The sequence below is a fragment of the Pelmatolapia mariae genome, linkage group LG23, assembly GCF_036321145.2.
Source record: "Pelmatolapia mariae isolate MD_Pm_ZW linkage group LG23, Pm_UMD_F_2, whole genome shotgun sequence".
NCBI lineage: Eukaryota > Metazoa > Chordata > Actinopteri > Cichliformes > Cichlidae > Pelmatolapia > Pelmatolapia mariae.
In genome coordinates, this window is record NC_086246.1 from 33,640,851 (window position 1) to 33,654,770 (window position 13,920).

The window sequence follows — 13,920 nt, forward strand, 5'->3', positions numbered from 1 at the left end:
CTCTCCTCATCTCCTACCACATTCACCGTGAAAACATGAGCATGATATGCTTCATCATATTTTCTTTTTGGCTTTTTTTTTTTTTTTTTGGCTTATTATCAGCACTTTCCTCGTTTGTCTCAGATGAAACACATATTTTTCTTTTTGTAACTGTCAGATATCTCTCCATTTTGATGACCAAACCTGGGGCACCAGCCGATGCGCATATTATTAACATAACTGCCACAAATGTCTTTGTTCCGCCGTAAAAGTAATTCAGATGTTAAATATTAGTTCCGCATGACTTTTCTCCCAGGTAACTTGCACCCCACCTGTCAGAACTCTGCGCCTCACCAGTTCAAATGTAGCATTTCTATCAGCTCAACAAATATCAGTAAACTGCATGCAAACTGTTTGTGTGCAGTTTGTCTCACAGTGTATTGCTATCTAAACGTCCAGCTGCTGTATTACACAGGGAGATAAAAGAAAGAGAGCCAGCTTCACTCAGAGATGGAGAAAAATAAGAAAGACAGAACAAAAGAGGAAGAAGAGAGCATAGAATATAAGGTACGGACTGCTCATTTAAAGCTTACATGTAAGTCTTCATGTTTTAAATCTGATATTGGGTCTGTACATGTGACATTATGTTTTTTCATATTATGAAATGTGCTGGTAAAGAAACTGAGGGAGACTATGTTATTTAACCTCCTAGGACCTGCCGTCCACATATGTGGACATCACATTTTTGGTTATTTTGACCAAAATACTAAATTTTGCTCTACATGGGCCTGATATCTACTTACGAGGACATTATACTGCTACTGTTCTATCAAAATTTAAAATGAATATCCTCATTTGTGGCTCTCATTTTTCTTAAAAACAAAAATAAGGTAAAAAAAAAATCTGGAAATTCTTTGTTTTTACATTCATCGGGCCCCAATATGCCCAAATATCAAAGAGAAATTAAAAATGCATGTCGTGGAAGAGTTCGGGCCTTAGGAGGTTAAAGACTATGAAAATCCTCTGCAGGTTAGTGCAGGACAAACAGGTTAGTTTGCTGCACTGTGATGGGTTTAAAGTAAAGAACAGTGTGTGACTGGTACACAGTGGCTGTGGTTTCATGCTCACAGTTAGCTTACATCAAGTGTAGCAGAGATTCATATGAATTTTAGCTGATGATGCTGAGATTCATTGACTGAATTCCACCATCATACAAACTTTATACCATCTAGAAAACAGAAAGCATAAACAGTTTACTGTCAGTGTAGGAGATGGAAATCAGCCAGGACGACTCATGAAACATCTGCTCTCACATCTGGTTGAATTCATTTGTGTACATCCACAGAGAGCAGCAGGTCAGCTGATCACAGCCTGTACACTGAGAAAATCTACTGGAGCTCTCAATAGAAATTATTGTGAGTTATGATTCTTTTCCCCACACTGAGCAATTGCAACCAATTTCAGGGTTCCCCCACCTGCTGAAAGCACTTTAACCTCTGACTGTACACATTTTCCTGTTTAGAGGCAAAGTCACCCTCTACAGGAAATAGGAATATCTGTTTTATTTCTTTTTCTTCATTTTCAAGCTGAGTATAATTAGAATAACAAAAGGTCAAACTAAATTTTGTACTTCCATCTACTGATATTATTTAGTCTTCATGTCAATATAGCACAAGGTTCAGTTAGCTTGTCTAGCTGTGTCTCTGTGTTAGCCATGCGGCAGACTATGGCTGCTGGGATAGGCTCAGGAGTATGTTCAAACAGCCAGAAATAGACTATATGGGGCTCTGTTTAAAAAATCTAAGGCAAAGACTCAGTAGAAAACCAAAGGATGGGGCTAAACCTGCCATAACTGAAAAATCCAGCTAATAATTTAAGTCTGACCCACCTCTCAAATTATCTATAGTTCAGTTTTAACAAGTTTAACAAACAGACAAACCAAACATTCCTCTAAAATAGTAAGATATAAAGACTGGACTGAAAATGGGTGAAAGAGCAGCCAACGTGAAAAGAAAAAACTTTGAAACACCTCAAAGAGCCTGAAGACCATTTCAAAATTAAAAAATAAATACAATCACAGTTCGAGAAAAGTATGTCTTCTGATAAGCACCAAGTGCATATAAAGCGATGGATGGCTCAAAATTTTTGCACAGTACTGTAATTTAAAGACATTTGTTGTCACAAAATGTAGGTCATACTTAAATAAAACAAAGGTATGAATTAATAACAACCCAGGAAACAATAAATGAGAAATTTTATTAGTTCCTGTCTCAGACATAACCTCCACATCTGCTCTCTGGCCCACAGTGTGAGGAAGTTTGTGTACATGAATATATTTTAATTATTTATTTAGATTAGACTGAAATTAGTCAAGGAATGAATGTTTTGATTACAAAAGATTTTAAAGTGTAAAACAACTTCAATGTCCATGTGCATAACTCCGACCATCCTCTTACCAAAGACCTTTTGTCCTGCCTTGATAGCTTTAGTTTTAAACAACACATTAACTTCTCTACTCACACTAAGGGTCATACTTTGGACCTAGTCTGCTGTTCCGGACTTACTCCTTCAAATTGCACAGCTAACGAGCTACCAATCTCCGATCATCTGCTTCTCTCCTTTAATGTCCAAATGACCTTCTCCATAATCAAGAACTCCCACACTCTCTCTTTCCGGAATATCAAGAAAATAAATCTTGATATCCTTTCTTCTGCTCTTTCTAGCCGTCTGTCTCTCAACAACCTGTCTACTCTAGATGATCTGGTCTCTTATTATAATCATAGCCTCTCTCGTTCCACTAAAAACTAGACCTATATCCTTTTCTCACTCAGCACCTTGGTACACTTCTGAACTCCAACTTTTTAAAGCTAAAGGCCAATGACTTAAACGTCTCCATAAGAAAACCGGCCTTACTATTCAAAAGGAAATGTTTAATAATCATGTTCTGTTTTATAAGGAGTGTATTAACCAAACTTCTTCCTGTTAAAAGGGAGTTTTTCGTTCCCCCTGTCGCCAAAGTGCTTGCTCATAGGGGGTCATATGATTGTTGGGTTTTTCTCTGTTTCTATTATTGTACGATCTACTGTGCAATATAAAGCGCCTTGAGGCGACTGTTGTTGTGATTTGGCGCTATATAAATAAAACTGAATTGAATTGAATTCTTTCAAAGTTGCCGCTATCACCCCAATTCTGAAAAAAAACAAACAAAAAAAACAGGTCTAGATCCCAACAACCTTAATAACTTTTGTCCTATCTCCAATCTACCATTTCTCTCAAAAATTCTTGAAAGAATTGTTGCTTCACAAGTTTGTCTACACCTAACCAACAGTAACCTTTATGAACAGTTCCAGTCTGGTTTCCGTCCCTCTCATAGCACCGAAACTGCTCTAATAAATATAACGAATGACCTTCTTATGGCAGCTGACTCCGGTCTCCTCTCCATCCTTATTCTCCTTGATCTGAGTGCAGCCTTTGACACCATCTCTCACTCCATCCTTCTCAGCAGATTAGCTTCTATTGGCTTTTCTCATACCACGCTAGCTTGGTTCAAATAATACCTGTCTGACCGCACTCAGTTCATTCGATTAAAATCCTTCACCTCTCAGCCTTTTCCTCTGTCTACTGGGGTGCCCTGGGGATCTGTCCTCAGGCCCCTCCTTTTCATTATTTACCTCCTCCCACTTGGGCATATTTTCCGTAAATATAATATTGAGTTTCACTGTTATGCCAGCGACACCCAGCTTTACCTATCCACCAAACCCGACTCTACTCTCCCTCCATCCTCCCTCACCCTCTGCTTAGCTGAACTTAATTTATGGTTTTCAATACCATCAATAACGTCACTCGCTCAGCATATTTCCACCTCCATAGCATCAATCGCCTCGGCCCCTTCCTCACTTCACATCCTACTGCTATCCTCGTCCATAGCCCTGTTACCTCTCGGATCGACTACTGTAACTCACTCTTATTTGGCCTTACAGAAAAATCCATCAATAAGCCTCAACGTGTCCAGAACTCTGCTGCCCGTATTGTTACTAGGACTCCCTCTACCCATCACATCACCCCTATTCTGAAGCAGCTTCACTGGCTCCCGGTCAAATCTCGCATTAATTCTAAAATACTACCCCATACATTTAAGGCTATTCATTCTCTCTCCCCACCATTACTTTCTGACTTGGTTCAGATCGCCATCCCATCCTGGTGCCTCAGATCATCCTCCTCCCTTTCTCTTTCTGTTCCTTCCTCTTGTCTTGTTTCTATGGGGGGCAGGGTTTTTAGCCGCTCTGCCCCCCGATTTTTGGAATTCCTTAACAACAGACCTAAGAAATATCACTTCACTTTTAAGTCCAACCTCAAAACCCACCTGTTTAAAATTGCCTACTCCTTATAACCTATCCCTGATCTTAAACTTTCTATCTGCTACTCTCATTATTGTGTATATTTCATGTTTTTTATGCCTGTTTCATGTTTTTTATGCCTGTTTTATTTACTGTACAGTGTCCTGGGTGTTTTGAAAGGCACTTTTAAATAAAATGTATTATTATTATTATTATTATTATGATGATGATGATGATGATGATGATGATTATTATTATTATTATTAAAACATGTCTGATTAAGCTGACTGTGAAATTGTAGAAGTCAAGTTTTTGTGAAGATAGGTGACACACTAAAGTTTTTCACTTGATTCCTTGTACATGCATGATGGATGTGAATAAAACGTGAACCACAGTACTGGACAGCTGTGAGATCCTCTCTTTTTCCCCTGAGATGTGCACAGTGCAGGTTTTGCCGCTTTGGGAAAAAAATGCTAGAGGGGATGACATGTATTTTGTCCAGAGAATTGGCCATTTATCATGAAGCACCTGTTACTTTCTGTGGAAAAACATCTTTAGTCAGATAGTGTGAGACTGTTGGTGAGTTCAGTGCCTTTGTGAGCTGGATGGATCCACATTATGCATGAATTATCTTGCAGATTGGGTTGTATGTTCAGGTGGTTCAATAAATTAGTTGCGTTGCTTTATTGTGCAGAGAGACAACACTATTTGCATATGATTTCTCACCACACTGCCTTCACTGCTCCATTTACTTTCTTCAGTTCCTCTTTTTTCTCCTTCAGTGTTTGAGTCACTTTTTCAACAGGAAAAGTCAAACTCTTCAGTCAGTATTTCCTGTTCAATCAGACATGACTTTAACACACAGTTCTTCTTTTCTTAAATTCGTCTGAAACCCAACACCATACTGGTATCAGCATCTTTCACAAACCTGTCCAAATCAATCACCAGGACAACAACTTAAAACAAAGACTCCTTAATCAAGTGGCATAAAAACACACCAGCCAAAAACCAAGACAATGCAGCGCGCTAACAAGAGATGCTATCAATAGGTCAGTAGGCCTCAAAACAACTACAGCAAACAACACCAACTTGAATTCAAAACTGGCACAAAACCAAAACACAATCAGTACAACTGAATCTTTCAAGTAGCCCATAACCTACAGGCTGCAGGCTGCCGAGCTGCACAGTTACAGACTCACACCAACAACAGTGAGCATGAGGTACATTAGGTATTGGCTAGCCTCACTCAGAGTTACAAGGGTCAACAAGTGAACATGACTTTTGTCTAAAGTTCACATACACAAAGCAGCTTTACAGAGGTCGTCATGACTACCACATGGTGACTTTGACAGCTGTTTGACACATCGGCCATCTTACTCTAGAACTTTCTCAGTTTCCTGCCCACCTTAAAAGTTTGGCAAACTTTGACCTGTTTATCTGCAGTGGACTTCATCATCACAACAAGGGCCAAACCAGGGACAGCACACAAAATAACAGAATGATGCTGGTCTCTGCAGCACCCACCAGCTAACTTAACTCAGCAAATCAAACAGCACAGGCTGTGTGGACAGATGGATGCTTGAAGCTTACATTTACTTGGAAAAACTACAAATTACTCTTTCTGTCAGCAGTTCAGTGAGCAGAAGATGAACTGATCTCCAACAGGCACAAAGTCAGAGAAGAAACTTTCTTTTCTACATTTTAGCAGATTACATTTTGATTTTTATGTGATGGGTTTTCAGAAAAGTGAAGAATAGTGGGGAGTGACTTTAGTTTTTAGAAGTTAAAAATAATAACCAGTGTTTGAGTCATTTTTGACGCCCTGAGTTTTACGAGTAAAAGTGAAATCTGTACAGCAAAGTTAGTGTTACCTCCTCTAACTTCTCACAACATAAAGCACAACATGACTGGTGGAAGAAAACATGAGCATGATAGAAGTGGGTGGATCAATCCAGGGCACGCAAAATTTCAAAATCCCTGGTAGCCCTTCGGGCAGGGACTCTTCGGTTTTTGGTAGCCCAAAAATAAATTTAAGTAGCCCGAATAAAAAAGAAGAGCAATTTTTTGATTGATGTTTTGTTTCCTGTTTTGTTTCCGTTACAATATTATACATTAAAGTATAATATTGTAACGGAAACAAAACATTAATCAAAAAATTGTTGAAACACAAATTACAACATTGTATAAAAATTACAATCATCAACTCCAATACTTGGTTCTAATTGAACAGAAATTTCTATGAACTTGTAAGAACTGTAGAACACGAATCAGTCTGTGTCAGATCCTGAATTTGAAATTTCCACTGAAGTCACGGGTAAGAGGCAAGTGGAACCAAGATCTAGGACATTTGCTTTTTGAATTTTGCAAAGACTGCTAAATTTTGCCAGTGGTAGTTCACTCCTTGCAACATAGTACACTGTTATTAACTGATTTTTCAGGTTTATTTTTAGTATGTTAATTGCAATTGGTGTTTGTTCCGGGAAAGATATTGCAGACTGAGCAATAATGCATTTCTCATGGGTTCTAATGGGGGCCTTTCTTAAAATTACTGGTCCCAGTAACAAAGGTGCTTGTCGACTCAGAAATCGAGGGAAAACCAACAACACACCCGGCAGAACATTATGTTATTTACACGGGTGCACATGAGTGGTCCGCATTCACTGTCAAAATAAAAGACGCGCACCAGATAAGAAGTTGCAACGCGCGTTAGCGTCCATATAAAAGCCACTGTTTTTGTCCGCTAGAGTGGGATTTTCACGGCACATTCTGCACCACATCTCTGTGCGTTCATCATTTGTTTGAAGCCAGCTCACCTCCTGCAACCACTTTTCCGAGAATACGCGCTTCTTTTGTGGTTCGGACTCCTTCTGACATTTCTTTGGAGGTGGAGGAACACCAAAGTAATTGCTTAAAGGAGCTTCTTCGACATGTTTAAGAGTTCTAAACAAATGTCTGTCCTCCTCCAGAAAATCTTATGTACGCAAACACGCGTTGCAACTTCTTATCTTGTGCGCGTTTTTTATTTTGATAGCGAATGCGCACCTGCAGACCACTTATGTGCACCCCTGGTTATTATTTAGCTTGTCATATTGCAGCCACAGAAATTCTTTTGTCCATGAAACCATAAAGCTGTACTTTCTTTTTGCCTTATAGTCTGATTTGTCTTAACTTTTCCGTTTTGTGGTAAGCTTTTCTTTGGCTGTCACTTCTTCACCCTGACCTGTCTTATTTGGCTCAGCAGAACTAAAATATATATCCTGCTGCCTTTACACACGCACTCACATAACGCGCAGCGATTCTCTGCGCGATCAACCTCTCACATGTTTAAGCTTCCTGCGGGAGATTTCACTTGTCATGTTTGCATAGTAAGCTAACGATTGATAAGACGATGTCAGAGGAAGTGGTGCACAAATTATCGTCACTCACCAATCAGTACTGTCGCTCTCTATACACAGTTCGCGCGATTGCAAAGTGAAAGCAAAAAACAAGCGCAAATTCTGGCTCACCGATGCCAATGACATAATTACCCAGCTACATTTCCGAAAGAATGCAAAAGCATTGACATATATTTTTCCTTCCTATGATAGCCCGACGGGCAGGGCAGAGATAGATTTTGGTAGCCCGACTGGAAAAATCGCTAGCCCCGGGACGTCGGGCTAGCGATTTTGCGAGCCCTGCAATCCAAATATAAATAATATTGATACCAACCCTGGAATTGGTATTAGGTTTATACTAGTGTGACAGGATTGATGTTTTGTTTCTGTCGTGTTACATATTGCCCAGAGTACATTTAAACAACCGAAGTTAAGTAAAAGGCCTTTAGGGACAGGTACATTTACATTCCAGGTCCAAAAAACCCAGTTTCAGAATACATGAAAACTGTAAAGGTAAATTTTGTTCTGTTAACTTTTGTGGAAAGCACAAATAGCAGTGATTTAGTGGTCATTAAAATGTGATAAGAATTTGCAAATTGATGATGATTCATCTTAAAAGCCATGACACACTGCTCTCCCCTACATTAGTGGATTTTCAGTTGTTTAAAAACCAATGGCTTGTTTTTAAGAGACAGTTTAAATGGGACTGAGGGAATGATCTGTTTGCACTGCAGTTTATATCCAACAACATCAAGCAGTTAAATCAAAGAGTTCATGTTACTAACAGCTCACCTCTCTGCAGCAGACATAGGCTGGACTTTAAAACCAATCATGTCAGCTTTAGACTGGTCACTCTTTAAGGACACACAGCTGGGTGGAGGTCCAGGTTGGTTCCTGTGAATAATGATGGAGCAGTGGTGTGAGTGCTGAGCTTTGACATGAAGAAGAGTCATGGACAGTTAGAGATGGTCATCTCACCTCTGAGCTTTGGTCTGGCTCTCATGTTCCCCACACAGAGTGGTTTTAGAGGGAGGGACTCCCTCCTCTCTGTCCTCACACTGATCCATGCTGCTGAATTCACATCCACATCAGCTCACACACACTTTCCACCTTCACCTGCAGAAGAAACACAAATCATTCATGTGCACATCAACTGAGAGCTGCTGAGGTCATGTCTGATGTGTTGGACTAACATCCACTCCATCTGAGTCCTGAGTCAAGATAATATGTAAAATCTGCTGTAGTTGTAAGACTGACCATCACATATCAATAAGTGGACACTAACAGCAACATGCAGTGTTGATCCTCGAGTCAGTTGAGGCCTCTTCAATCAGAGTTAATCAACATTATGTTATCAATTATAAAATAAATAAATGAATATATCAAACAAATATATTTATGACAGTAACATGTTATTAGGATGAAAAGTAAATTTCACAGTATAAACGTTCACTGTACATTGTTTCCTGTCATAATTGAGAGTCCACAGCCAGACAGATAGCTCTGTCACAAACAAATTTCATCAGTTTACTACAAGAATGTCACAGAGAGATGATTGCACCCTCCAAATTCCCAGATCATAGTAAATGCATGTCTGCAGGCAACACTACAAATAAATGTTGTGATAAAAATAAATTGATTCAGTGAAATGATTGTTGGATTTTCTTTGTTTCGCTTGTATTATTGTAGGGTCTTTATTATATATATATACATATACACACACTAGGGGTGCAACGATACACAAAATTCACGGTTCGGTTTGGTTCGATACTTTGGTGTCACGGTTCGATATTTTTTCGATACAAAAAAAATGTTCATGCTTTTTTAATTTGTCATTTATTAAAATTATAAATATATATTTTAACTCAAAAGTACAGTTTTTAAATTTAATGTTGCTGAAACAAAAAAGTAATAAAAAAATAAATCTATCTGATCAAGAAATCCCTCATCTTTGGAAAAGAGAGTTTATTACAGAGAAATGGCTCTTTCCAAAATAAAAGCTATACTATACGCTTCCTCTGGGCTATATTCTCAGCAGCATATTTAACATATCAGGTCCCCATAAGGAGAATCATGTGTTAACGGCTGTCTAAATGACTCGGGTAAAGTTTGTAGCATGCGTGCTTGTTGTTTTTGTCTGCTTCCACTTGTCTTTACACTAGGATGATGTCGGCGTAAATGTGCAGTCATATTCGCTGTGTTCCCACTAGTGCTGTCAGCGTTAATCTGAAATGACGTTAACGCCACAACACGGCAAATCTCAGTTAACGAGCTACCGCGGATCGCCCGTGCGTGGGGCTGGACAGCATCAACACGTTAACGAGCAAACTGCGCTAACGCAGTAGTTCCCACTCATGTAATTGAGCATTGCGTGGCACATCCGACATACTGTTTTACTTTTGTCCATGGCGCGCTTACCTTCAGGGTCATACTTTACATGAAGACCAAAATAATTCCAAAGGCCATATCTGAATGAGGGTGGGGGAGGTTCAATTTGCCATGTTGCAACAGCTTAGCTTCTGTCTTGCTAGCTTGCGCTGCGCTCAGTGGATCTGCGCTGGACAGTGCAGCCTAGGCGGAGTAGTCGAACGCAGATCCACTGAGCTCTCAACACAGACAGCATCGTCAGAAGAAAAGTTGATAAAATAAATTAAAAATTTTGTATTGTTCGATACACATGCGTACCGAACCGCAAGCACTGTATCGAACGGTTCGATATCGATATGAGTTTCGTTGCACCCCTAATATATACATATATATATATGTAAGGCAGTGACTGGAATTAGTCACAAGGTGTCGCTGTCAAGCTGCATATACATTGTAGATTTTAAGCAATTTTGACCATTTGTCCTCTGCAGGACACCATAGTTCACATTTCTCGTTCGCGCAGGCACCATCTTGGTTCAGTGTTTACTGTGATTTGCAAAGGTAAGCACTGTCAGTGGTGTACTGCATTGGTTTTTGTTTAAAAATAAGTGTTCCACTGTGTAAAATGGCGATTTGCTAAGCATATATTGTGTTTGTTGAGAGGTTCATGTACTGTCTGATGAGAGTATGAGCAGTTTGTGTGCACGTTTCATTTTGTAATATCTGCCGCGATTTCAGGCTACATTCCCGCTTGTTAGCAGAGCACTCATTCGGGCAAAGTAATGCAAGATGAAGCATTAGCTTTTCAGCTACAGTTTGCTGGTAGTTCTGCTATGTTAGTTTTGTGTCATAGACATTCCTGAGACCGAGGAATTTTGTAAAGACATGATTATTTTTATTTAATGTGTTTTTTATATATTTGTTGTCGGCTTTCACTATGTGTTGATAATCATGCAGAGTGTTTACTGTGATTTGCAAAGGGCCAGCAGCAGAGTTGGAGTGGTGTTTGCCCCAGCATCTGAATAAACGGCGTGGTCCGAGCCACAAATTGAACGCCTGTGTCCGACTGGTCTCTCTACTGTGCACCCCAATCCAACACAAAATTACACAACGCAGAGTCCGGGGTGTAGGGAGGCCCCTGCACTGGTTGGGTTACATCTACATATATATATATATATATATACAGACACACACATATATATATATATATATATATATATTAGGGGTGCAACGATACACAAAATTCACGGTTCGGTTCGGTTCGATACTTTGGTGTCACGGTTCGATATTTTTTCGATACAAAAAAATGTTCATGTTTTTTAATTTGTCATTTATTAAAATTATAAATATATATTTTAACTCAAATCAATATCTGATCGAGAAATCCCTCATCTTTGGAAAAGAGCGTTTATTACAGAGAAATGGCTCTTTCCAAAATAAAAGCTATACTATACGCTTCTTCTGGGGTATATTCTCAGCAGCATATTAAACATATCAGGTCCCCATAAGGAGAATCATGTGCTAACGGCTGTCTAAATGACTCGGGTAAAGTTTGTAGCATGGGTGCTTGTTGTTTTTGTCTGCTTCCACTTCTCTTTGCACTAGGATGATGTCGGAGTAAATGTGCAGTCATATTCATTGTGTTCCCACTAGTGCTGTCAGCGTTAATCTGAAATGACGTTAACGCCACAACACGGCAAATCTCCGATAACGAGCTACCGCGGATCGCCCCGTGCGTGGGGCTGGACAGCGTCAACACGTTAACGAGCAAACTGCGCTAACGCAGTAGTTCCCACCCATGTAAATGAGCATTGCGTGGCACATCCCACATACTGTTTTACTTTTGTCCATGACGCGCTTACCTTCAGTGTCATACTTCACATGAAGACCAAAATAGTTCCAAAGGCCAGATCTGAATGAGGGTGGGGGAGGTTCAATTTGCTTTGTTGCAACAAGTTTAGCTTCTGTCTTGCTAGCTTGCGCTGCGCTCAGTGGATCTGCGCTCGACAGTGCAGCCTAGGCGGAGTAGTCGAACGCAGATCCACTGAGCGCTCAACACAGACAGCACTGTCAGAAGAAAAGTTGATAAAATAAATAAAAAATTTTGTATTGTTCGATACACATGCGTACCGAACCGAAAGCACTGTATCGAACGGTTCAATATCGATACGAGTTTCGTTGCACCCCTAATATATATATATATATATATATTTCACATTGAGGGACCTGTTTTTTTGATTTGACACTACATAAATAAAACTGAATTGAGTAAAACTGGTTGATCATATTAGCACGTGTGTACCTGAATAATTAGTTTCTGACACCGATCTGCTCAAATATAACTGTACGTCAAACGCAATCATGATTCAGGAAGCACACTCACATTAAATGGTGATAGTCTGAGACATTCAGTGGTTATTGTGAAAATTAAAACACTTTTAAATAATCAGTGCCAGGTGTTACAGAGAATACACAAACATCATCAGTGTTGTGTGTTTAATTTTAAGTTTAATTTTAAAAAGTGTCCTCGATAAATGAGTTATTTTAGTAATTGAGAAATAAACTGATGACTCCACAACAGCCACCTCAGAAATAAATGTGTTCTTTGTTTCAGTGTTTGAGACAATGTTGGTGAGCAGCCAGATGTTAAACAGGTGAACACCGAGTAGGCAGGTAAACTCCAGAGGTGCTGACTATTATATTAAACTTGTTTTTAGGTCTAAAGAACACACACCTACATTTAGTCTTAATGACCATTATAAGCTGTCTTTTAAACTTCCAGAGATTTATATGATCTGTTTCATCATGTTTAATAACTGTCATGCAGCTAAGTACTTACAGTCACTACATGACTGAATGACTGGAACACAAACTTCAACTCTCTTAATAAAAAATATTACATGTGTATTGAATAAAAACAGGTCAGATATGTTAGAATGATTTTTGTTTGTTGGTTTGTTTTTATTTTGTTTTATGTTGCGAGCTGGTTATTAGATGCCGCTCCAGCCAGCCAGAGAATCCCCCACTGCCCCGCCCCTCTTCTCCCTGTGTGACAATTGCTGTGAGTCACACTGTGCAGAATAAAGACCCTTTCACAACGGACCCGGTATGCGCTGCGCTAACCACTAACTAAAAGCGAAGATTTTTCAGACACGCACAGAATGTTTTCCTTCGTGGTGATGAAGGAAAACGCTCGCACCCTTCCAGGACCTGAAGCTCAGTAAAGCACCCCTCCGACAGCCAAAAACATCTGTTCTGTGATTGGATTGTTAAATTTATGACTGACATGACATTGACCAATCAGCTGAAAGGAAGAAAAACTGTGTCAAAATTGGTACTTCTAAGTTGAAACTCACATACAGCCAGGGAACTTGAGCGCAGAGTTTTACACATAGTTTTTTGCTTTGTATCTGTAACCAGACATTAAAATTTTTTTATAACTTGTGTAAATAATTTTTATGAACACAAATCTTTTTTCACACACACACAAATTCTCATCTATAGAAGCACAAACATAAAATTTTCAGACATTTTGGTTTAAAAGGTTACAAAACTCAGTTCACAACTACGCATTTGATTTACAAGTGCAAAATATTTATGAACACAATTTGAGCCCATACAAGGGAGAGGTGGAGAAGTGGGTTCAGGGAAGGCTGGCTGACACAGCAGTTATCCACCGACTATGCCTTTCCTATTTCAACTGCCTGGGCCAGAGGAGAGCAGTGTGTGTAGTGTGCTTAGCAGCATAAGGCAGGTGGAAAGCTGTGTAGACAAAAAGTGCAAGGAAACCATGCAAATAAACATTCTGCATCTTGCAACACCATGTGCATCGGGTACTGGAAGGACCTATGACTGACAAAGCC

The 13,920-nt window shown here is 39.5% G+C and overlaps 1 protein-coding gene across 3 annotated transcripts in view; it reads right to left on the reverse strand.

Annotated features, from left to right (window-relative positions):
* LOC134620338 (NLR family CARD domain-containing protein 3-like) overlaps positions 1 to 13,920 on the reverse strand; it is a 40,453-nt gene that overhangs the window by 24,416 nt on the left and 2,117 nt on the right. For 2 of the 3 annotated variants that reach the window (XM_063466467.1, XM_063466466.1), the window contains 2 exons: positions 8,669 to 8,806; positions 8,483 to 8,584 (listed from right to left, as the gene is read on the reverse strand). In XM_063466467.1, the coding sequence (XP_063322537.1) occupies positions 8,483 to 8,584; positions 8,669 to 8,757 (191 nt within the window). In that variant the 5' untranslated portion in view covers positions 8,758 to 8,806. Of the gene's footprint in view, positions 1 to 8,482; positions 8,585 to 8,668; positions 8,807 to 10,108; positions 10,304 to 13,920 lie in introns of those variants that run through there. The other variant, XM_063466468.1, reaches the window with a different exon arrangement.